At 42.0% G+C, this 26083-nt stretch overlaps 1 protein-coding gene across 1 annotated transcript in view; it reads left to right on the plus strand.

Moving 5' to 3' along the window:
* The window catches only part of CSMD3 (CUB and Sushi multiple domains 3), a 1852015-nt gene that overhangs the window by 1343412 nt on the left and 482520 nt on the right, over positions 1-26083 (plus strand). Inside the window, exon 32 of the mRNA XM_033933128.1 lies at positions 8262-8378. Within this exon, the coding sequence (XP_033789019.1) occupies positions 8262-8378 (117 nt within the window). The remainder of the gene's footprint in view (positions 1-8261; positions 8379-26083) is intronic.

The following is a 26083-nucleotide window of genomic DNA, read 5'->3' on the forward strand; positions in this document are numbered from 1 at the left end:
AAGTGCATGTTTGTGATTGGATAGAGAGCCACTGGTAGGAATAGTGAGGTTAATGGTGACATCACTGAAGTCACCATCACCTAGGAAACAGCTTGTTAAACCTTGGGAGAAAGATCTGAGAGACCTGACACAGAAACTGTGTGAGAGTTTGGCTGAAAGAACTAATTTTCAAAAGGATGTTACAGTTGTTATATTGCACTGCCGAATATCTATAAGTGAAAGTGGTTTTATTTACTGGGTTGTTGAGAGTGGAGCTGTGGATAGAGACTGAGGGTTGCAGATCTTTGTAACACTGCTAGGCCACCTAGAGCTGAAAGATAATTAATTAAAATGTATTTATATACTGAATTACCTTACTGTAGAGAATGACATGGGGAAAAAAATTTGTTACCATCCCATTCCCACGACCACCGTCCCTGTCACCGCCCCATCCCCACGACCACTTAATGTCCCCGTAACCACTGTCCCTGCAGCATCCATACAAGCCTCAGTACTGCAATATTTAGCTTATTCCTTCCTTATAAATAAAAATTCTGACTGCTGAACTAATATACTACTTTATTCTAAAGCAAAAAAAAGAAAATAAATAGAAATATTTTTGTCTGGTTTCTGCTTTCCTAATCTTCTCCTCATTCAATTCCTTCCATCCACTGTCTGCCTTCTCTCTGTGTCTTCCATTTGCTCTGTTACTATGCCTCTCCCTTCCATCTCTCCCTCCACCCCCCCAATTGGTCTGGCATCCATCTTCTTCCATCCACTTCCTCCATAGTCTGGCATCTCTGTCTTCTTCCCTTCCAACGTCTTCTCCCCACTCTCTCTTCCACATTTCCCTTCAGCGTCTTCTCCACACTCTCTCTTCCCTATTTCCCTTCAGCGTTTTCTCCCTACTCTCTTTTCCCCATTTACTTCAGCATCTTCCCCTCAATCTCTCTTCCCTATTTCCCTTCAGCGTTTTCACCCTACTCTCTTTTCCCCATTTACTTCAGCGGCTTCCCCCTACTCTCTCTTCCACATTTCCCTTCAGCATCTTCTTCCCACTCTCTCTTCCCCATTTCCCTTCAGCGTCTGTTCCTCACTACCACCCTTTCTTCTCTCTACCCCCCCTTCAGCGTCTTTTCCTTTCCACTGCCCTTCAGCATTCCTCACGCGGTCCGAGCATCTCTCTCCCTCTTATCTTTGTGGCACGTTTTACTTTAATGTGTAATTTGTTCAAGCTGCCGGAGTCTGCCTGAAGTCATGTGCGTCTGCGGGCAGAAGCTTCTTCTCGGACGCAACTTTCGACAGACTAAATTATACATTTTGGTGGACAAATGTTTGTACTACGTATAAATATGAGAAAATGAATGCAGAGTGTTTGGGGTTTAGCAGTACATTTAATAAAGTGTGGAGCCCATTGACTATATTTGTAACATTATAATAATTGTAATGTATTTATTTTTTTGTGGTTGGTGGACTTCCTTACACATCCAGGGGAGGGGAGGGGGTGGGAAAGGTATTTTGATTATTAAAATTACTTTTTTATCTAATATAATAAAATGATAGACCGCACATGTGCACTAAAAAAACGTGTTCCCTGGTCCGTCGCGAAAACACGAGTGTGCATGCGCGGGTTTTACATCACAGCCACCTCACAATACGGAAGTTTCTTTACACGCTGACGATCGCCTCCACAAGCCTGCTCCCAGCCAGCCGACGATCGCCTCCACAAGTCGGGACTGGGGTACAAAGACCGCCTCCCCCCCCGGGACGAACCGAAAAACTGACCCCACCGCCCGGGACCCAAGTCCTTTGACACCCCACCCTTCCCTTCCCGCAGACCCCAGGAGGAGTCGGTTTCCATGTAAGCCAGATCGTCGTCGTTGCCCCCATCCCCCCCACCGCACACGTACCCCTTCACGCGGTCTGACCACTACCCTTACTCCCTTGCCGCTCCCCCTTCACGCGGTCCCCACAAACCTCTCGCCTCTAGCAGCGGCCGCAGCACTCTACACACGCTGCTTCGCGGCCTTCAACTGCCCTGATTGCTCCACCACGTCCCTGATGACATCATCAGAGATGCGGCAAATCAAATCAGGGCAGTTGAAGGCCGTGAAGCAGTGTGTGTAGAGTGCTGCGGCCGCTGCTACAGGCGAGAGATTTGTGAAGAGTTGCTGCTGACCAGGGGAGCAGGGAAGAGAGACCGGGGGAGCAGGGAAGATGTGCTGCTGAGGGGGGATCAGGGAAGAGGGACCAGGGGAGCAGGGAAGAGGTGCTGCTGAGCATGGAAGAGGTGCTGCTGACCAGGGGAGCATGGAAGAGGTGCTGCTGACTGGTGGAGCAGGGAAGAGGGACCGGGGGAGCAGGGAAGATGTGCTGCTGACCGGGGGATCAGGGAAGAGGGACCGGGGGAGCAGGGAAGAGGTCCTGCTGACCAGGGGAGCAGGGAAGAGGTACTGCTGACCGGGGGAGCAGGGAAGAGGGACCGGGGGAGCAGGGAAGATGTGCTGATGACTGGGGAAGCAGGGAAGAGGGACCGGGGGAGCAGGAAAGAGATGCTGCTGACTGGGGAAGCAGGGAAGAGGAACCGGGGGAGCAGGAAAGAGGTGCTGCTGACCAGGGAAGCAGGGAAGAGGTGCTGCTGACTGGGGGAGCAGGGAAGAGGTGCTGCTGACCGGGGGAGCAGGGAAGAGGTGCTGCTGACCGTGGGCGCAGGGAAGAGGTGCTTTTGGACCGTGGTGGGAGTGAGGGGCGTAAAAATGGGTTTGGAGCTGGGGCTGAAAATAGGGCACGTGTGAGGGAAGGAGGCTCTACTAGCACCCGTTTATGTAACGGGCTTAAACACTAGTAATATTATAATTACATAATTTGACTTCTTGTATTAAATCTGGGAAGAGGGGGGAGAAAATTTTTGTTATAAGTATAAATTGTATGTTTAATAATGCATTTTATGAAATATTTATGTTCAGATAATTGTATTGCATTGTCTAAGTTTTGAAAATCAATAAAGATTTATAAAAAAAAAAAAAAAAAAGAGAAGCTTTCGCCCACAGAAGCACACGACTTCAAGCAGGCTCTGGCGGCTTGAACAAATTACACATTAAAATGCGCCATGGAGGTAAGGGGTAGGGAGGGAGATAGATGCGGCCTTTAGGTAGGAAGGAGGGAGGGGGCCGCTTGCGATCAGTGACCCCGCATGTTTCTTCACTTAACTGCGGAGACAAGGCCATTCACCGCTCCAGGCAGTGGATGGCCTTGTCTCCATACCCACAGTGAGCACTTCCCCCCTCACCGTTTCGGCAGGTCACCGGCAGCTAGTCACGGGTAACAGCCACCGTGTCATTCTCTATCTTACAGATCATACACACTGTATTATGTAATTCACTTAGGTGGAATCACAAGACGTATTGTGTTTGATATGAAAAGTTTGATTTGTTTGAGGATGGGTCCAATTGTTGCCCTGAAGAGCTTGGCTGCATAGAGAACAGTGACCGCAAGCTGTATGTCCTGTCATAGTTCCGTTGTGAACAATTTGTTTGATATTGGTCTGCACTAGTTTGTTAGCCAAGTTTTTATCTCTTGAAAATGCTATACACGGATGTTCCCAGAAAGTTTCATGAAGCTTTAGCACATACCAGTGTTCGTGGATACTAGTAGCAATCCTGTGGGCTTGAATAGAGTGAGACATCCCTTCTTTAGAAAAGAAAACATAAGAACATAAGATTTGCCGCTGCTGAGTTAGACCAGTGGTCCATCGTGCCGAGCAGTCCGCTCACGTGGCGGTCCTTAGGTCAAAGACCAGTGCCCTATTTGAATCTAGCCTTACCTGCGTATATTTTGTTCCAGTAGGAACTTATCCAACCTTGTCTTAAATCCCTGAAGGGTGCTTTCCCCTATAACAGACTCCAGAAGAGCGTTCCAGATTTCTACCACTCTCTGGGTGAAGAAGAACCTCCTTACAGTTTTACGGAATCATTTCCCTTCTAAATTTAGCAAGTGCCCTCTTGTTCTCTTTATCTTGGAGAGGGTGAACAACCTATCTCTATCTACTAAGTCTATTCCCTTCATTATCTTGAACATTTCGATCATGTCCCCTCTCAGCTTCCTCTTCTCAAGGGAGAAGAGGCCCAGTTTCTCTAATCTCTCACTGTACGGTAACTCCTCCAGCCCCTTAACCATTTTAGTCGCTCTTCTCTGGACCCTTTCGAGTAGTACCATGTCCTTCTTCATGTACCGCGACCAGTGCTGGATGTAGTATTCCAGGTGGGTGTGTACCATAGCCCGGTACAACGTCATGATAACCTTCTCCGATCTGCTCGTGATCCCCTTCTTAATCATTCCTAACATTATGTTTGTCCTTTTCGCAGCTGTGTACATTGCGCGGACAGCTTCATCGACTTGTTGACTAGTACTCTCAGGTCTCTTTCCTGGGGGGTTTCTCCAAGTACCGCACCGGACATCCTGTATTCGTGTATAAGATTTTTGTTACCGACATGCATCACCTTACACTTATCCACATTAAACCTCATTTTCCATGTTGCGGCCCATTTCTCAAGCGTGTTTATGTCACGTTGCAGGTCTTCGCAATCCTTCTGCATCTTCACCACTCTGAATAACTTCGTATCGTCCGCAAATTTAATCACTTCGCTCATTGAAACAATTTCCAGGTTGTTTATAAATATGTTGAAGAGCACGGGTCCAAGCACCGAACCCTGCGGCACATGGTTAAATTTAAAGGAAATAGGCTAGAGTCCTTAAATAGCAAGATCACTGAGGTCCTCCCATGGTGTATCCCTAAACCACAACCTCTCCAAATGAATTTATACAGTGATTCCCACCAATGAGACTTCTCCAGAGTATCCCCCATATATGGAACACACTCCCAGAAAGGCTTCACTGACACAAGACTATCTCTATTCCAGGAAGCAGATAAATGTTTAGCTCTTCTTCCAAAATGTTAATGGAAGGAACAGCTAGCTAGCTAGCTAGTTAGTCACACCCATAAGCTGCATTACTTCATCAGGATTTGCTTACATGCACCTCTTCTGACTCTATGTGCAATTTTTACCTGTTAGTAACCCTTATCTTCTATCTTCTGTTACTCTGTTTATATGTTTCACCTCTGCTGTCTATTAGAACATTGAGATTGTCTGCTCATTGTGTCAAAAAAGCAAAAGAATGTTAGGAATTATTAGGAAGGAAATAGAGCATTGGTTCTTAAACCTGTTCTAGGGTTTTTAAGACATCCCTAATAAATATGCATGAGATAGACTTAAATATAACAGGCTTGCAAATCTGCCTCATTCATTAGGGATATCTTGAAAACCTGACTGGCTAAGGGGCCCCCATGATAGGTTTAAGAACCACTGGGATAGAGAATACAACAGAGATTATACTGTATTGTTCCATGATGAGACTGCATCTTTGAGTATTGTATGCAATTCTGGTCACTGTATCTGAGCAGTCTTTACCATGACGAGACTGTATCTTTGAGTATTGAGCAGACTGCATCTTTGAGTATCTGAGCAGTCTGTTCCATGATGAGACTGCATCTTTGCGTATTGTGTGCAATTCTGGTCACTATATCTGAGCAGTCTTTATCACAGAGTTTCACTGAAACTTCCTCAGATTTTTACTGAAATGTAGAGACTCCTCAAAATGGCCAAGCACTGCTGAACTCACTGAGTTAGGTTGGCACTTCTCTGAGGCTCTCATTCAGTTAACCCTTATCAGCCAGACTCTCTAGTTTTTTGAACAACTTTCTTTAATAACTTGAAGTAAAGAATAAACACTCACAATTTGTTACAGAATCTTCTCACTCTTCAAGCACATCCTAGCCATGGGGAAGCTGGGAGAGTGTACACATAACTTGTGAGGAATAACACATGCTCCAGACTTAGATAATGAACCTAAGCTATATTAGGTTAGCGGAAATAAAGGGTGAAAACCTGGTGAGAAGACAATGTTAGACCCAAGTTTGCATTTAGCCATGTGGTCTCAAAAAATGGATACTGGTCTCTCCCAGAAGCTAAAGAAGAGCAGGTTAAAACTCTCTGGTTGCCACCTGGCTTTCTGGGAGAATCAAAGTTTTCTGTAGGTTTGAGTCCACAGAACACACACTAGTTATACATCTTAAAACAAACACATATACTTGGTTTTTGGTTTCTTTATAAGAAACTGAGAAACTGCTCACATGAAATGGGGGCAGAACAGTATCTCAAAAAAGATGTAGTGGGACTGGAAAAGGTACAACAAAGGGAACCAGATTGATAAGAGGATGAGATGCCTGCCATTTGTGGAAAGGCTAAAGAGGTTAAGGCTCCAGCTTGGAGAAGAGATGGTTCAGGGGGAGATATGATAGAGGTCTATAAAATCTTAAATGGAGTGGAATAGGTAAATGTGAATCAATTGTTTTTCAAAAAGTGCAAAGACTAGAGGATATTTCAATAAGTTACATAGTAGCACATTTAAAACAAATAGGGAAAAAAATGTATATTTTTTTCTCAATGTACAGTTAAGCTGTGGATCTCATTGCCATGACAAGTGGTAAAAACAATTAATTTAGCCGGATTTAAAAAGGTTAGGTCAAATTCCTGGAGAAAAAGTCCATGCACTGAAGCCATTGCTTATTGCTGAGGTGAAGTAGCATGAAATTTTACTACTTTTCAGGACTCTGCTAGGAACTTGTGATATGGATTGGCCACTGTTGGAAACAGATTACTAGGGCTAGATGGACCTTTGGTCTAACCCAGTAGTCTCAAACTCGTGGCCCGCCAGGTACTATTTTGAGGCCCTTGGTATGTTTATCATAATCACAAAAGTAAAATAAAATAGTTTATTTAGTTATAAATTACAATATTGTTATTAACAGTTAGCTAAAAGGAAAGACTTATAAACTATAAAGAGTTTTACCTCATGCAAAATTGTCTTTTCTTTAATAAGACATTAACTATTTTTTCTGAGGCCCTCCAAGTACCTACAAATCAAAAATGTGGCCCTGCAAAGGGTTTGAGTTTGAGACCACTGGTCTAACCCATAAGGCAGCTCATATGTTCTGATGTATTCTATTAAGTCACAATAAATGGAGTAGTGGAGCTGGTATGTTGAAATTCGTAAGGGTAAGGAGGTCAAAAATAATGTGAAAAATGAATGCTATAAAGAACTCTTAACAAGAATGTTATTGAATAGATTGTGTGTAAAAAATTCTTATCAGATACACTCAGAAAATATATTATCCAGCCAAAAGCCGAAGCTCCTATAGCCGAATCCACCTCCCCATCACTGTGTATGGAATTTTTAAAAAAGTGCTAATAGGTGCTATTCAAATGAGTACTACAATAATTTTCAATGGCAAAAAGAAGAAGAGAAAAATAACTCCCACTTATCTCTGAAGTTGTTCAACAGGTCCCGACATGGACCATGTTTTGAAATTCTGTTTCAAGGAACCCGAAAAAGGTTCGGCTATAAGAGCTACGGCTTTTGGCTGGATTACACATTTTCTGAGTGTATGTGATAAGAATTTTTTACACACAATCTATTCAATAACATTCTTGTTAGGAGTTCTTTATAGCATTCATTTTTCACTGATGTATTCTATTGACATTTAAGTTGTATACTATGATATACAAGATAATATGCAGTGTGGTTTAAATATTTTTTTACTGCTATAATTGTTTATTGCCTATATCATGGTTATATTTGTTGTATGCTGCTTTAGGTGAATGTCTTGAAAAATTCTTAAATAAATCCTAATAAGCAAAACAAACAAATAAATAAATACAGTTAATAAGACAGATTGATGGGACATTATTTGTGGTGGTGTTATAGAGAAAACATAGACATAACTATTATCTGAGTAATGTAAAGTAATGCAGACAGAAATAAAAAACATGTTACTGTATAATTTCTAGTATAGGGTACTGATAGCCATGCTAATCTGAGAGAAAACTGAATTGCTTAAGGACTGGTACATTTATTTTACTACCATAAGAATAATTAAAATATGGTACACAGGCTTTCATAGACAACATTTTAAAGAAGGCATGTGTGATCTGAAAAGCTAATGCACAGCTGCATCTAATGGAAAGTGTCACAGACCATAAAGAATCTGTTTAAACCATTTACATGATTCGTTAGAAGTTTGGAAAATATGGCAGCATGATTATAGTTAAGATGCAAAATAGCTGATAAAAAGTATATTAGGTTCTCTTGTCTGTTTTTCCATTCAGAAATTATTTTTTAAATGTATATATTTTATAACACAATATATGTATTTCCCCCCCTAGCTCCTTGTGGCAGTCGTTCTACAGGCTCTGAAGGCACAGTTCTGTCACCAAACTATCCTAAAAACTATAGTGTTGGACATAACTGTGTTTACTCTATTGCAGTTCCAAAAGAGTTTGGTGAGTAGAAAACTTTATCTTCAAACTACTGGATAGCAATATTTTATGCTGGTTATTATAATTTATCAAGGAGCCTATTTACTAAAGTTTAATAAGTTTTACTGTTAACATGAGTTAAGAGCCAAAATTAATGCATGCTAACTACAAAGCCTCCATGTTAACTGTTGGAGGTATTCCCAACATTTTATTCTTCAGTTATAACAGAGAAAAGTTATTTAATGTACATTAAGGGGGGTGTCTGTAAATGGGACCAAAAGTCAAGTGTCAAAATACTGCTGCTAAGCTAGTTTTCCATAATGGCAGACTTATACATCAAAGATGTTACAGAATAGCAGCAGAAGTCTGAAGTTATGTGCCAAATTTTAAACATGACCACTTGCACCATGTCTTTGACTGGCATAATTGTTGATGCCTAAATCAGCAGTTGGGTTTCTAAATGCATCTGTTCTATAAAGTGTGTGCAGAGATAGTCAAACATCCATGACACATCCATGTTAATGTCCCCCTTATAGTTGCACTTGAGAGGAGTTATGTGGTCTATTTATAGAATAGGGGCATAAGTCATCTATGTGCATGTCTAAAAAGTGCCAATTAGTGCTTATTTGCTAATGTTGTTATACACATAACTGATCCTATTATATAACTGGACATGTACAGTAGTTGTGCACCAAACTTTAGGTGCCATTTATTCAGTAGAATTTTGGAGTAACTGAATGGCAGGTAATATGTTGAAGCTAGCTATACGTATTCAGGTGGCATCAGTTTCACAATGTTATCAGTTAAGGTGTGATATCTACCGCTCATTAACTATAAGGTGCATTTTCCATTCATTCCCTATCTCTTCTGTGTTAGGCAGTTAGGGGCAAATTCTAAAAACAGCGTCCCAATTGTAGGCAGCAGTAGGCATCCTCCTATTGTCTAATCAGCCAATCGAGATGCACGTAAAACCCCCCACAAAAAACAGCCCAAGGAAGGTCATCTACATTGTGGCCATTTTTCTGAGCCTATGGAGATGCATAGGGCTGCCTAAGCTCACCAGGGCTAGGTGTGGGCGTGGTTTCACCCGGAAGAGGCCTTAGGTGAGCTTAGGTGGCCCTAGGTGTCTCCCTAGGGCCTTGATAGGCACTTGAAATGTAGGCGGGAGGGATGCTTACTCCCATGGAGTGATGGCCTAAGGGATCTGACTAATCAGAATTTTAGGTCACTCTCACTGCATGCTATGATGCACCGGAAGGAGAAGGCCCACCATTCTGTGGAGGTAAGCCTGCCGGCCTGAGGAAGCAAGCATCCCTCCTGCTGGCCAATGAAAAAAGGTACTGGTGGGATATGGGTGGGCTTGGGGAACGTGGGGATGGGGCCATGCCTGCAGGGGGGGTTCCGGCAGGAGGGAGTGGGCATCCCTCCTGCTGATGATCTTAGGAGGGGGAGTAGATTTCCAGCAGGAGGGACTGAACATCCCTCCTGCCAGGGGATGTCTTGGGGGTGGGGTGGCAGCAGGAGAAATTGGGCACTCCTCCTGCTGTGGACATTTGGGGAGGCAGCTTTATGGGTTCCAGCAGGAGGGACTGGGCATCCTTCCTGCCGATAGTTTTCATGGAGGGGAGATGGATTCCCTGCAGCAGTCGCTAAACTGATTGCGGCAGGGAGATTCCCTTGCCATGATCAGCTCAGTGGCACCTGATTCTCTAACCGGCACCTGTAACATGGATACCGGTTAGAGAATCGTGGTGTTAGGTGGGCTTAGGCAATTCTATACAGGACATCTGTATGCGATTCTCAAAAACTGTTTAAGTGGCTTCTGAGATCAGGCACTCTATACAGAATCTGGCCCTTAGTGTGAGAATTAATGTGCCTTAACTGCTAAGATACAACATCTGTGATTCATGTGTAAGTCGTGAGAATCCTTTTTTGGTAAAATGTGAAGATGTATTTGTGAATTGCTTTCACAAATATCAGCAGAGACTAGTGAGAGTGAAATCCCATAAGCAGCCAGCATAGCTGAGGTGTTGGCTTTCTTCAGTGTGGGACATAAGCAACATTCCCAATATCTACTACTTATGTTACTATAACAGCTGCACTGAGCACCTTTAACTTAAATCTCACTCATATGCTGACTTCCTACACTTTAAACTTATGCTGATCTCTTTCAATTCTGCTTTTACACTGGCTAAGCAAGACTACTACACCCAGTTAACTAAATCTCTTTCTTCCAACTATCATCTCTTTGCCACACTGAACTCCCAAGGGCCTTTACTCAATCCTCATCCTTCTTGACCTGTCTGTTACTTTTGATTCTGTTAATTACTGTTTACTCCTTGATTCACTGTCTTCACTTAGACTCCACAAATTTGTCCTGTCACGGTTTACTTTCAACATCTCCTGTCACACCTTTAGTTTATGCGCTGATGGATCCTCCTCAACTGCTATTCCAATAGCAGTTGGTGTACCCCAATGCCAAATGCCAAGGTAGGTGTGGTCAGTGCTTGAAGTGGCATTAGGCAGCCTGAAGCACCTATGTAGGTGCAATTCACGCAAAGATAGGTGCCGGAAATATAGGCCCAAAAACCTTGGCCTACATTTCATGTTAGCGCGATTCCAAAACTAGTGTTGATGCGTGATTGACAGACGACCGTTTTTAAGATGTCGAATTTGGCTTCGGTTCGATACTTAGGCCTTACTGGCTAGACAATACGTAGGTGCTGGTAAGTACTCATGTACTGTTTTTAAAATTTTTGTAATGGCAACATTAGTGCATTGACATCAATTCAAAAAAAGGGGGAAATGGCCATTTCACTTCTGCAGTAAAAATTGCTTTAGTGTGTGGGAAAAAAAACTCTTGTAAGGAGGTACTGAGGCTGCTTCTTACAGCAACTTAGTAAAAGAACCCCAAAGTAACTTAAAGATCAGAATTTATATACATGATATCTGAAAATAAAATGGGACCTTCTTGAAAACAAACACTATGGGGTGGTCAATGTCACAAGTACGGTCCAAACTCCCACAGCAATGGACCTTGGTACCACAAAAATATAGATAACACCGCCTCTCACTAAAGCCAAATACCCTAAACAAATAACCACACTCATTTCTTACTCTCTTTGAAAATGACCAAATTTTGTTTTGGTAAGATCTTTTTGTAATACTTCCTTGATAATTCTTTTGTAATCCACCTTGAACTGCAAGGTAATTGCGAAATAGAAATCCCTAATGTAATGTAATATAATATCCATTAACAAACTATGTGGAACCAATTCCTAGACTTCCAAGAGTTAAAATGGTGTAGTTTATTGATACAAAATTCAAATACAATAATCACAGTATCATAAAAGCCAAACACTTTGCTTGAAAGTAAAGTCACTTGCTGTGATCAGATGACCAGACCCTACATGGGCTGTGTTTCGGCAGTGTTTGCCTTCTTCAGGGGTCACTTTTACTCCTGGTATACAAAGCACATGAATTATTTTTCATGTTGAACTGAGAAGAGTATATTTCAAAAAGCTGGCTTTTCCACTCCTGCCCAAATCAAATGCCTGCAGATATAACTGCAGACCTTTTGCTGTCCTCTCATGATCCCACAGATGCTTTCGTTCAGAATCTGGCACAGTTAGCAATCTGAGTGAATTAGAGAGGTGCTGTAGGACCTTCAGCAGGAGGACGCTTTTCCCCAATTCAAAATATTCTGAGTTCTGAGGATAGAATCCCCCCTCCTTCCAGGTTTCTTGAGGTAGTCCATCAGCCTTCAGGTATCCTATGCAAGTTGCACTGTGAACACCAGTAGTGTAATGGGAGATCTCTGTCTTGGAAACACAATAACCAGCTTGGAAAAGACGTGTAGTTTCCCATATACTGTACGTCTTACTATCAAACAACTTGTATTTCTCTTCCCTTTCTTTCCTTTTGTTTTAATATGTTTGTAATATTAGTTTTTAATGTGTCTTACAAGATTTAGTTTGTGTTGTCTGTTTTGTTGTCCCCAAATTTTGTAATTTTACTGATTTGTACATCGCTTAGAACTTTGAATAAGCGAGCAATCAAATTTATATTAAACTTGAAACTTGAGAAATCGTAGAAGAGGTAACAGCCCAACCAAGAGTCAAAGCAGCCGAAGTGAGGCAGTGCCAGGATGTACAGAGCATAGCAGTAGTCTTTTCTGAAAGTGAGAGCGGGATTCGGCCAACCAGCTCGCTCCCCTCCCCCCCCCCGCCCTCCAACAAGCCCAATTGGCTCCGAGAAGCTGCAAGTCCGGCAGCAGGGAAATAAAGACAAGATATCCCAGCCATTAAGCGGCTTATCTGGGATCTTTTCCCGCAGGACCGACACCGAGAGAAATCACTTCTGCATTGTTTAAAGGAGGGAAGAGCAGATGATTTGTGTGAGCACCTGGGCACAGCCTGCAGTACCCAAATGACCTCCATCATTTTTCCAAATAACTCAAACATAAATGCATCAGATTAGATTGCTGAGCAGATTTAAGGCTTTACTTATGCCATCTGCTTTTAGGATAGTAGTTCAAGCAGTGGTGCACTGGTAATTTACTATTGGGCAGACTGAATGGGCTGTTCGGCAGTAAATACCGGTACCTCTTACCTCTGTATCCTGCCCACCTGTTTTTGGATGACTTTACATTGTACCTATATTCGCTGATTGTCCAGCTCTTCTTTGTTGTAAACCGCCTCAAACTACTACGGCTTTGGCGGTATATAAGAATAAAATTATTATTATTATTATTATTATTATTATTAATGTCTTGCTTAGACTACTGCTATGCTATGTACATCCTAATTTCTGCCTTCAGGTGAAGAGCATTGCAGTTGATCCAAAACACAACTGCCAGATTGATTACAGAACTTGCTAGGAGAGAGCATGTCACTCCAGTACTGGGGAATTTACACTGGTTGCCTGTTAGGTTTAGGTTAGAATTTAAAATTTTGTCTCTAGTGCAGCAGCTGTTATGATGCCTCGGTGGAACTGAAGCAGGTATTTTCTGTATTGTCCTAACCACAATTTGCAATCAGAATCAAGGACGATTGTATTTTCTCTGAAAGAACATCATTCTTCTCATTATGAGGGTGCAAAAACAACTACTTTTACGTGCTCAGCACCTTTGATGTGGAATACACTTCGAGGAGCTTTGCAATTAAGAGGCCCACCAACTAAGAAGTGGGCCAATAACATTGGCTGAGCTGCTGCCAAGTTATTGTGTGTGTGTGTGGCAGGGGGGGGAGTTATCGGGTGGGGTGGGGGTGATAACGGAAGTTCTATGACTGGATATGGTGGTTTGGTGACATGGAATGGTTGGAGTAGTGTGTGTATGGATGTTGCTGAGGAAGGGTAGTAGGTAATTGGTTAATGGAGGTGTTTTTGATTGGATGAGTGTTGAGTGGGATTTACAGGAGCTGTGTGGAAAATTTTTGCATTTGGGGTGGTGAAGGAGAAGAGGGTGGTTAGGTGGCGGGAGATGTGTTTTGGGGTGAAAGGACAAAAGATTGGGTAATTAAGGATGGGAAGTTTTTCCCACCTGGTCCCACCCATTGTTTGGGGTTATGTATTTGGTGGGGTAAGGTGGGTTTGGGTGTTCCATGCTGGTCTGTACCAGTGTTTGGGGGGTGGTGTTTTTTGGGTTTTTTTTGGGGGGGGCTGTGTTATGGGGGCAGGGGTTGGGGTCACAGCTATGAGTGGAGAAGGGGATTTTTCCAGACAGCCAATAATATGTTTGTGGTATTATTATAATAATTTATGGATGGGAGATACTTGTGTGAGATACTGCCACAGATATTGGTTAGATCGGGCAACACCACAGGACTCACTATGATTGGATTAATTTTGAGAGTAAAGCAAAGTATAGATTTTGGGGCATCAACTAGTTTGTTACTGACTAGCTGTCAGGGTATGGGGGTTTAAGAGACTGCTCTGAAAGAAGGTGCAAAGTAACATTGTTATTACAAATGGTTATAAGGCTATTTGATTGTTGTTTAATGAAGCTGCAGCCAAAATAGTTTTATCCATATTTAAAATTATTGAGTGGTTATTTGGTGTGAGTGGTTGATTAATATATTAAGTGTGCGATGGAAGCAATGTGAGTGTCAAAGTTATGTTCCTCCAAAAGCAGTTGTAAGAAACTTTTAAAAACACATTTAATTGTAAAACTACTAAACTAAACCTTAAGTTTTAGTTTCCTCTCCATAATTATAGAGCTCGGCACGGTTTACAAAAGCTTAATATAAGGAAAGAACAGCATAATGGGGTTGGAGGTTGAGTATAGAGGAGGAAGAGAGCCTTATATTTTTGTGAATAGCCTAGTTTTTAGATGCTTTCGGAATAGTTGGAAGAAGCCCAGATTCCTTACTGGGGCAGAAAGGTTATTCCAAAGCCCTGTGATTCTGAAGAAGAAAGATTTCCCTTCTCTTCCCGCATAGAGGATACCTTTTAGTGAGGGGAAGGATAGTTTAAATTTTTGGGTGGACATGATGGTATTGGGACTCAAGGAGTTCCAAGATAGTGGAATTAGGGGAGGGAGGATGCCTTGTAGGATCTTAAAAGCTAGGCAGGCGCATTTAAAATGAACCCTGGGAATTACTGGAAGCCAGTGAAGTTTGGACAGAAGTGGGGAAACATGATCAAATTTGCTTTTTGCGAAGATCAGCTTGGCCACAGTGTTTTGAATTCGCTGAAGTCTTTAGAGACTTTTTTTGGTTGGACTTAAATAGATGGAGTTACAGTAGTTGAGTCTGGAGAGGATGATAGATTGTACAAGGACGGCAAAATGTTGGTGGAAGCCAGATCTTATTTTCCTCAGCATGACTTTACCAAGGAGTTGAGAAGGAAAAAGAATAGTCAATAATGATGCCTAGAACTTTGCTTGAGAACTCAAGCTGCAGTGTGGCGCCAGAAGGCAGTGAGATGAGGGTGAGTAGCTGTTCGAATTTTGGGCCGAGCCAGAGTAGTTTTGTTTTGGACTCGTTCAGTTTCATTTGTATTGTGAGGGACCAGGATTGGAGTTTCGTTATGCATGCTATTATGTTCTCAGAGAGGTTGGTAAGGTTCGAGTCTGTCTCGAGAAGGACAAGGATGCCATCAGCATATGTGTAGAGTGTTTCAAGGGAAGATAGATGGAAGAGTTTCAGGGAAGACATATAGATGTTGAAGAGAATAGGGGATAGAGATGATCCCTGTGTGACTCCGCAAGTCGGTTTCCAAGGAGAGGACGTGGTGCCATTTTTGCTAAAAGTGTAAGAGTAGGATCATATGAATTTCGAGAACCACTCTAAAACTGTGGAGTAAATGCCTATGTCGGAGAGTTGATAAATTAGAATATCGTGGTGGACAACATCAAAAGCTGCAGAAAGATCGAATTGTAATAGGACAGCAAACTTATTTTGAGAATGTACAAACATTTTGAAGATTTGAATTTTATATTGATATCTGTTTTGTCTAATTGGATTAAGTATGTTTTATTGTGTTCCACGTAAGTATATGTGGAATATAAATCTTGAAAATAATTAAATAAAAACATATGTTGTACAGTATATTACTGTTGTTGACAGGTGTTACCGCAAGATGCTGTAAAAACTGGATGTTCCCTGTTTTCAAAATGACATCATTTAGGAAGTAATCATTAAAATCCATTTTAGGAAAATAACATTTATGCTCGGTTTTACTAAATTAGAGAAGAGCTTCTTACCATGTTCCGGCGAAGTAAATGCTCTGACGCTCGTAGGAATTGAATGAGCGGAAGAGCATTTACCTCGCTAGCACACAGTAAGAAGCTCTTCCGTGGTTTAGTAAAAGGAGTCCTTAGTAAAATAAAAATGTGCTTAAATTTTTGTAACAAAATAAGGCATACAGTACAGAGTGTTTGCTACTGGAGTTTCATAATAAAGGTTGGATTTATATATTTATTTTGTAGACTGTGATGTTCGCACTGCTGTTGAGAAGTGGAATGCTTTGTTACTAGACTCCTTAAATGTGTGCTTCTTCATAAGGTTCCTTGGTATACAGCTGAGCTTATGAAATTAAAATGTAAACATACTGTTGGAGAGTAGAGAGAGAATGGAGAAAATACTCTTCTAGACTTACGCTTCAGCAGTATAATTTGCAGTTGTTACAATATAAAACATCAGTTTCCATTGCTAAGAAGGATTTCCTTAACAAGTCAATAGAATCAGCTCCCTTTCAGAGTAAGGATTTATTGCAGAGGTGAATAAACTAATTAAAATAAATAAAAAGTGGGGATGGAACTGTACACACTGGAAAAATTAAGTCTTTAAGCATCCAGTTATTGGATGCTTAAAGTTATTCAAAGAAATCAAGCATTGGCCATCATATCAAGACCCATATATAGTATGGCCAGTATGCTGTTTTTCAGTTGGAGGTATGTCTAACAGCGGAGGGTACCAATTTATTCCTAGACCATCAAACCTTCTCTATGCTTCTCATCACCGATGTCTGTTATTTTTCACTGTGGCTTTTGATATTGACTTCCTGGTATCTTATTTCATTTTTATGTTATCCACTCCACTTAAATTTATTCATTTGTCACCATAGGACTTGGCCATCGTACCTCCACTACACTCATATTCATCCATTGGTCACCATGGGATTCGGTCATCATACCTTCATTTTTCACCACAGTCATTTTTGTAACCATGCTTTATAGTCAATATACCATTTCATATACACTCATTGTTTTTTTGTTACTACATTTTAGTTTTTAATATTGTTAATAACATTGCTTTTCTCTTTAAGAACTCCTGAAGAAGGCTGTCAAAACACAGAGCATGTTGAGTCTTTGCTATTTTAGATTACATGGACTTTTTTTTTTTTTGTATTGGGAGTTTTATTTGAACTACACTATGGGGTCCTTTTACAAAGGCACAGTAGCGGTTTAATGCGCGGAATACCACGCGTTAAACTGCCTGCCGCGCTAGTACCTAACGCCTCTATTGACGAGGTGTTAGAATTTTAACCTGCTGCGGGGATTAGTGCGTGATGAAATGTCCGACGCGCTAACCCCCATAGTGCGCCTTGATAAAAGGAGCCCTATGTTATACCAATAAATTATCTTGACTCATTCCAAATTTTCCCCAACCAAGTTGTACTTGGTTTTTCCCTTTTCAAGTGGGATTTGCTCTGCCCCTTTTTAGTGACTCATAAATTTTAATGTGCAAAGTGGGTGTGAATCTCCATTATTCTGTAACACTGCATCTAAATCTTCTAAATGGCTCTGACCTACCATTCCTCTCCCATGGCAATGTCCTCTTCTGAGTTGTGTGTGGTCCAATGTAGGTCCAAACCGATGCATGCACAAATCATAATTGGTGCCAATTAAGTGCTTGTTCACTCCAATAATTAAATCAATGGAACTCATTAACTAATTATTTTGCATGTAGATCTAGGATCCCAAATTTGGGCAAGCTTTATAGAATTCAGGGGTTAGGAAACGGAGATCCTGAAAAGGTTTGGAGAGTGTTAGCAAATCAGTTAAATATTCAGGATCTTTTCATAAAGATTCTGTATTCAAGCAGCAGAAATTTTAAATTATATCCCATATAGTATAGAAAGCCAATGTTCTACTAGATATAATGCAGTCTCATTAACAAATTTGTGAGGCGTTTTAGCCTTCTTATAGATGAAAAATTAATGCCATTATAAAGTGAATTGCAATAACCTAAGTAGCAAAATAACAATGCAGGTATTTGGTATCTAATACTGTTAAAATGCTACAAATCTGGTGCAAGGCATAATAACTGACTTAAATAACTGTGGGAATTTGGGTGTTAAATTTATAGCAACTAGAATGCAACCTTGATAGCACACCTTGAAAGCTATGACACCCATAGGATGAATTCTTCAATTCCTACTTGTGGCTCAATGCAGACAACAACAGCTCTATTTTTCTAAAAGCCAAACTGTTCAAGTACAAAGTAATTAGAATAATCAGAAGATGCATTAATAAGGTCAGCAGTAAGTTGCAGGGACATTAACACATTGAATACAGCCTCATAGGACATCCCCAGCCACATTCAGATACTGATGTGCTTACCAACCCAGAAATGCTCTGAGTTCCCTCCACCATGGTTTGTTCCACTTCAGACATTACCTCTGCAGCTGTAGCAAACTTCTCATCAACTTACAAAACAGCAAGCTGCTGTACCATCATCAGGTGCTGAGAGGGGCAGGAGTAAACAGGGGGGATGACACAGAAAAGCTTGAAGGGTGACCACACATTGAAGGGTGACCACACAGCTTTTAAAAGTTTTGCTCATTGATGTAGTAAGCTAATCATGTTCAAATTGTTACATTTTTATGTTCCAACTCATGAGTCAAAGGATGAGGGTAAGAAGTTACTGGTGGTACCTCTTTTTTTTTTCCATTTGCATTTTGCTACTCCACCCTACATATCTGTATCTGTGCTGAAAACAACAAATTGGTACTCACAGCAACAAACAATAAAATGAAAGTAAATCTAATCTAATCTAATGCTTAGTTTTGTATAACGAAACTTCAATCCAGGAAAGCTTGACTCGGTTTACAACGATTAAGTTAGGCTAGTAAAGGCATATAGAAAGTTATCAGAAAGATTGGTTCATAGACAACGGCGTGAAAGACAAAAGCGCGTGCTGACAATTGAGCGCAGTGTGCGCCGCCGCGCCGCTCTAAATTACAGTTTTTAGGGGCTCCGACGGGGGGTTTTGTTGGGGAACCTCCCCCCCAGTTTACTTAATAGACATCGTGCCGGCGTTATGGGGGGTTTGGGGGGTTGTAACCCTCCACATTTTACTGTAAACTGAACTTTTTCCCTAAAAACAGGGAAAAAGTGAAGTTTTCAGTAAAATGTGGGGGTTACAACCCCCCACACTCCCCACAATGCCCCCACAATGCGGCGCAATGTCTATTAAGTAAAGTGGAGGGGTTCCCCCCCCACGCCCCCCCATCGGAGCGCTATAAACAGTAATTTAGAGTGGCGCGCACTGCGCTCAATTGTCTGGGCACGCCTTTGTCCCGGCGCGCTTTTGACCTGACACCAAAAGATTAGTTTCCAAAATGTTTAGCAATCAGAATAGTTTTCAAAGACTTACGAAAAAGAAAGAGAACCAAAACTTCTTAAACAAAGTCGAAGGTCGTTCCAGAGTTGGGTAAACTTAAAAGGCAGAGATTGGCTAAGAGTCTTGATTCTTTTAATACTTGTACTAGATGGAAAAGACAGCTTGAAATGTTGGTCACTCCTTGCAAAAGAGAATCTATAAGAGTTCCAGGATAAAGGGACTAGGGGAGTAAAAATACCACAGAAGATTTTAAAAGTGACACAAGCACATTTGAACTGGACTCTAAAATATACAGGGAGCTAGTGAATATTATAAAGCAGTGGGGTCACATGATCAAACTTACACTTCCCAAAAATCAATCTAGCAGCTGTGTTCTGGACCAATTTTAGTCTAGCGAGACAGGTTTTAGTAATACACTTCTCCCTCCATATTCGCTGTGATAGGGGATAAACAGAACCGCAAATACAGAAAAACTGTGAATAATTTTGTCATATGTTATTTGCTGTTTTCTATTACAAACCATCATGAAAATAGTGAAACCGTGAATAACATGGTGCGAGACCTGGTCTGTTCCTGAAGGAGAGGCAAAACACAGTGAAGAAAGTGCTGGGAATCAGCAATTTTCTCTGTAAGCGCTTGGAATCAGCGATTTCTCTATGCAAGCTGATGTATTTTAGGGAGAGGAGCCAGCAAGCTAAAAACCGTGAATGATCGAGACTGTGAATGCTGAAACCGTGAATACGGAGGGAGAAGTGTAGTAAGATAAAGAGCATTACAATAGTCGAGGTGAGAAAGAATAATCGACTGAACCAAAATAGAGAAGTGATGTTGATGAAAAAGGTGTTGACCCTTCTCAGCATGCATAAATTGAAAAAACATTTCTTAATCACAGAGTTAATTTGATCCTTAAAAGAAAGTGAGGAGTCGAAGACAAGACTGTATTCTGAATCCCACTCAAGCTAGACCCCCTGATTCTAGCAAATGATTGCCTAAATAGCATCCCTGAAGTTTCCTACTATAAACAACAAAGGACAACAACCAGCCTGAAGATGTTGTACCCTTATGTAACCATGGATGAGCTAGTAAAATTTCTACCATCCATATGCATAAACTGAAGATTCCATATATCCTATTTATCCACAATCAAATCTTTCTGCAGTGGTTCACTATAATTAAACCACATCCAACTGCCAAATGTCTTATAAGTCTCCAAAATTAAGTCAATAGTGTCACAAACCTAGATACAATGCCAGATTTGCCTCACTCAATATACTAGAATGTGAAATGCCAAAATCTAAATTAAAGACGGACATAGCTCCCCTAGGCTTCTTCTTCCTACTGTCTTCCTTTACATCGTCCCCTTTCTTCTAATCTATGCTGTCCTGATCCCTTACTAACAAGGATATACAGGCAGTCTCCGAGTTACAGACACCTGACTTAAGTACAACGCATTTGATTTCACTGAGCAGTATTTCTAGTGGCATAGACTTCTACACTTCTCCTGCAGCAGATTTAGGAATGATGTATGGCCTCATTAAGAACAGTGTGTGGTTGTGTATTGTGACAAACCTGTGGCCAGCTTTGCCCCTGTAAGGGATAAAAGCAGAACACGGTCCCTGGTCAGAAGGGCTGACCAGGTTAAAAGTAAAGGGTTTGGAAGTGGCTAACTATCCCTCAGACATTGATGTAGGTCAGGAGAGGTATGAGCATAGAAGTACCTAGCAGAGAGCGCCAGTTCAGGGCAGATACACCAGAAAGCCTGGGAGGACTTTTGTTGAGAAGTGGAGTCCCAATGCTGGAAGGTATGCTCATTACCAGCCCAGGAGAAACCTGAATTATTTCCCTAGGGATTTCCTGCCCAACACAGCTGTTCCTAGGAGAGAGGGGTGGGGCTTTAACTCGCATGAAAACAGAGCATGGGATCACAGTAAGGGGGAGCAGGGACGGAGCTAGAGCTAACGAGCTCAGGCAGCAGCAGGAGACGCAGCAATGCTTGGATGTAGATGAGGGGAAAAGTCTCTCTCCTCCAACCCACCGCAGTGAGGACGTAGAAATGACCGAGGACTGCCTCAACTTAACCCCAGTTGCTGCTGAGCAAGGAGAGGCAATGGATGTCTCTGAACCACTGCTGGAAGCTGACTACTTTCCTACTGACATGGAGGTTAGTTCCCAAGGAGAGTAAAGCAAGGCTGTGCAGAGGTGAGCATCAAAAATCTTAAAATCTACAGGTTCTGAGTTACATACAAATCAGACTTAAGAACAGCTGTAAAAACGTAACTCATTCTTAACCCAGGGACTGCCTGTATATCTTACATCTCATCTTCTGAAGCACCTGGAAGTCTAAATGAGCAATCTAAAAGAAGGTATGTCCCTACCTAGAAACCCACTTGTACAACAGACCTAGTGCATCCAGAAAATTGATACCTTAAATCAGGGGTAGGGAACTCCAGTCCTCGAGAGCCGTATTCCAGTCGGGTTTTCAGGATTTTCTCAATGAATATTGTGACCAGTCAGACGCAAGGCCTGCCAAGGTCCCAGTCAAACCAAGCAAAAAAGTAAAAGTAAAATCCAGGAAAGAAAATTTTCGAGGATGTTAGTTTGAGAAATAATGCCACTGACCACCAGGAGGAGCCAGATATTTGTGAAGAAGAAGGTAGTGAGATTTGTACAAACCACCACCAGGGGAGCTCTAGAGGCCCCTGGAGATCTGCTGACACACCCAGAACAGGGCACGCCCCTAGCCTAGATAAGCCTGCACTGGCATTCAGACCAGGAAGCCGGTTAGGGAGGAAGTTTAAGCCTTGCCTCCCTAGGGATCCTCCTGAGCCAAACAGGGACAACAGGCCACAACCCATGGAGCTGATTGAGGCTGATCAAGCTGAAGACTTGTCCCTCCTGAGGGATGAACCTATGGATTTTCAAGAAGCCTGTTCTGGCAGTGAATCTAATGACCCTGAGCTGATGCAGGTGGACTTGGCTTCCAGCCACAAACAGCCTTCTTGTTTTTGGCAGTTTTCTTTTCTTTCTTCTTTAATGAGGCATGGAATCTTGACTACTGTGACAAAGAGTGAAGAATTACTTACCTGCTTTATTGAATGAGTAAAATTGACTTATTTTTTTTCAAAATCTGTTTCCTTGTGTGAAGACTTGATTCTTGTGGGAAAATATTTGTGAATGATTTCGAAGGTTCAGTCCTGCAGGGTGACTCCCTGTTGGGTCACACGATAGTGCATTGTTTGTTGTAGCCACCAGGATTTCTACTGAGCCCTGCACTGGGCTATAGTGGTGGCAACAATATGCATGATATCTATTTGCATGCACTGCTTTCAATGCATATTCATTAGGGAAATCCTGAAAACCCGACTGGAATACGGCTCTCGAGGACCGGAGTTCCCTATCCCTGCCTTAAATGCTACTCACACTGTCATTTCTCTTCATCTGAATCCATGCCAAAAGAAGAGACTAAAAATAAGAATACATGAACATAATTGTGTCAGACTAATGGTCCATCTAGCCTAGTATCCTGTTTCCAACAATGGTCAGAAACCCTTTAGCAAGTGAGAAATGTGTTGAATTCAATAGGCCTGATACAGACATCTTGCTATCCTATGCAAATCTCTTAATAACATTTTAATTCAAATTTCTACACCAGCTGATATTTCTTTCTCCACAACTTGCCACCATCTACAGTTGCACTGTGTACTATCATCCAAATGTTCGTCCAAATGATTTCTGTAACGTGCTTTTGAGGGGATGTAGTGAAGAGAGAGATCAAGTGGCTACAACTAACTCAGAATGCTGCGTTTAAACTTCTTTTTAACACTAAAAAATATGATCATGTAAACCCTTTGTTGCACATAGGACACTGGCTTCTAGTATATATTGCATTGCATAAAACATATTGCTGCTAAATTTTAAGCTTGTGTTCCTCTATATTTTTGTTTTCTGTTTTCCTTCCCTATCCTCCAACCAGAGCTGTGCACTCGAGGCACTAACATCTTTTAACCATCCATTTGATTTAGGATGTGCCTTTAGAAACATTCTGTAAATCAGTGTATAGTGTAGTGGGACCCACTCTATGGGATGTTCTTCCATTAGCATTGTAGATGAAGGGTTATTTTGCTATGTTTAAACGTATGCTAAAAATCCACCTATTTCCTTAAAGTTTGATGCATGATCCAGTCACCACTTTGATGTGCTGCTTTCAACTGTTAGAGTCCTGTAGAATACAAAGAACTTGCTATCCTATCCTATAGAACAGGGGTGGCCACACCATTTTGGCTTGCTAACTATTTTTAAATGACCAAGTCAAAATGATCTACCAACAATAAAATTTAAAAAAACAAAAAAGCACACTGTACGCAGAGAAAATGTTAATTATAATTTATATTTGGGGTTTTTTTTCAAAGAGGTCAAGGCAGATGATTTTAAAATATGCAATGTCACCTCAGTAACAACTATACAAAAATAGATAAATAATATACCCCTTCCCCTTTTACTAAACAGTGATAGTGGTTTATAGCACAGGGAGCTGCGCTGAATGCCCTACGCTGCTCCTGACACTCATAGGCTCCCTGCGCTAAAAAACACTATTGCGGTTTAGTAAAAGGAGGCCATAGTGCAAAATATAGCCAGCAGATATAAATTCTCAAAATGGACACATTTTGATCACTAAATTGAAAATAAAATTATTTTTCCCACCTTTGTTGTCTAGTGATTTCATGAGTCTCTGGTTGCACTTCCTTCTGACTGTGCATCCAATATTTCTTCCCTTCTTTCTGCCTCCTGCATGCTTCCTCTCCTCCAGACCTCATTCCATTCCCCAACCATCTCTCTCTGTCCTTCCATGAGTCCAACTTTTTCTTTCTCTCCCCCTGCCTGCCCCCTGCTACCCGACACACTCCATTCCCTCCCCCAACTTTTTCTTCCTCTCTCCCTGCCCCCTCCCCTTTCTTTTTGTCTGTCTTTCTTTCTCTCCCTGCTCCCTTTTCTTTCTTTCTTTCTATCTTTCTCTCTGCCGCTGCCCCCTCAGCCACCGCCGCCGCAGATTTCTCTCTGCTTCCCCAACGCCACAAAAGCCAGGCTTGTGCAGCTACTGCACAAGCGCCAGTCCCACAAGCCTTCCCCTCCCATTGACGTTAGAAAGAAGTTCAGGCCAGCCAGACAGCAATTGGCTGGCCCAGAACTTCCTCTCCAACGTCAGAATTGATGTCGGGGGGGGGGGGGGGAGGCTTGTGGGCTTCTCTGTGCTTGTGCAGTGGCTTGTGCTTGTGACTTGTGTTTATGGCTTGTGCAGTGGCTTTTGTGGCATCGGGGAAGCAGTGAGAATGCAAAGGATTGGCTCCGTGATTGACTCGCGTTGCCCTTGCGATCTACTGGTCGATCGTGTTCAACCTTTTGGGCACCCCTGCTAAATAATATATATCTTTTCTATTACTGAAGTTTGTTTTTGATTATAATTATATCTATTTGATTACTTGGCCCTAGATGGTTCATCAAATAAATGCAGCCTTGAACATAGAAGAACTCCCTACCAAACTCTTTTGCTTTAGTTCACCCCCAGGACCAGCATCCTTGACACCATCAGCTACACATCAGAAAAGAAACCTGGCTCCTCTACATCATTAATCCTCTTGCTATCACTGCTTGAGAAGCAGGTTCAGCCTTATTAGGCAGACCAGAAAATTTTCCCATTGTCACATTCTAAATTGTCCATCCTCCATCCCTCCTTTACCTTCCCTTTTTCCACCATGCTAGCTAGACTTATCTATCTTGAACTTTTTCTTTGTCTTCCTTCTCATTATACCCTTTCTTGTGATCCCTGTCACCATGATCCCTTGCCAACAGGACAAATAAATCTATATATAGTATTTCCCCTAAAATATCTAATGCCTAAACTTCTGAGATGTCTATGACCTGGCTGCCCAGAGTAGGTCCACTTTTATTATTGGAAACTAATTAGGGTCAGACCTGGCTAGTACCTATATGGGAGACCACCTTAGAATACCAGGTACTGTAGGCTGAGGGGACCCTATGTTAGGCAGCAATGACATAGTGGAGCCACACACTGCACAGGAGAAGGCAATGGCAAAGCATTACTATACTCTGCCATGAAACATCACTGTGCATGTTGCCATGAGTCAGTGACCAACTTGGTGGCATGATCCATCCAATCCAAACTTCTGAGGAACTTGGAAATCTAAAGGAGCAATCACATACAACATACAACTTAGAAACCTGTATATCTGACAGATATGGGACATCCAGAAAACCATGGTCACTTGAATACTGCCCACACTGAAGCTTTCTACATCTTCCTGTGTGAATAAAAAGTAATTAATACTTTTATTTAGCATATCCTATATAATAAAACGTTAGCCGCGCATGCGCACTCCTATTTGCGTGTTCCATGATCAGTAGGTCTGTGGCCGCAGGAGTGCGCATGCGCGCTTATACGTCACCAGCTGCCGATCGCCTCCACAAGCCGGGATCGCAGCCTGCCGCCAATCTCCGTTCCTCCAGTGAGGGGAGGGTCTCGGAGGAGAGGGATTGCGGCTGCTCAGCGCCCCCACTGAGGAGCTCAGTAACTTTCCGCCCCGGCTCTTGAAAATGTGGGGCTGTTCTCCCTGGAGAAGAGGAGACTTAGAGGGGACATGATAG

Source organism: Geotrypetes seraphini, chromosome 2 (genome assembly GCF_902459505.1).
Source record: "Geotrypetes seraphini chromosome 2, aGeoSer1.1, whole genome shotgun sequence".
Taxonomy (NCBI): Eukaryota; Metazoa; Chordata; class Amphibia; order Gymnophiona; family Dermophiidae; genus Geotrypetes; species Geotrypetes seraphini.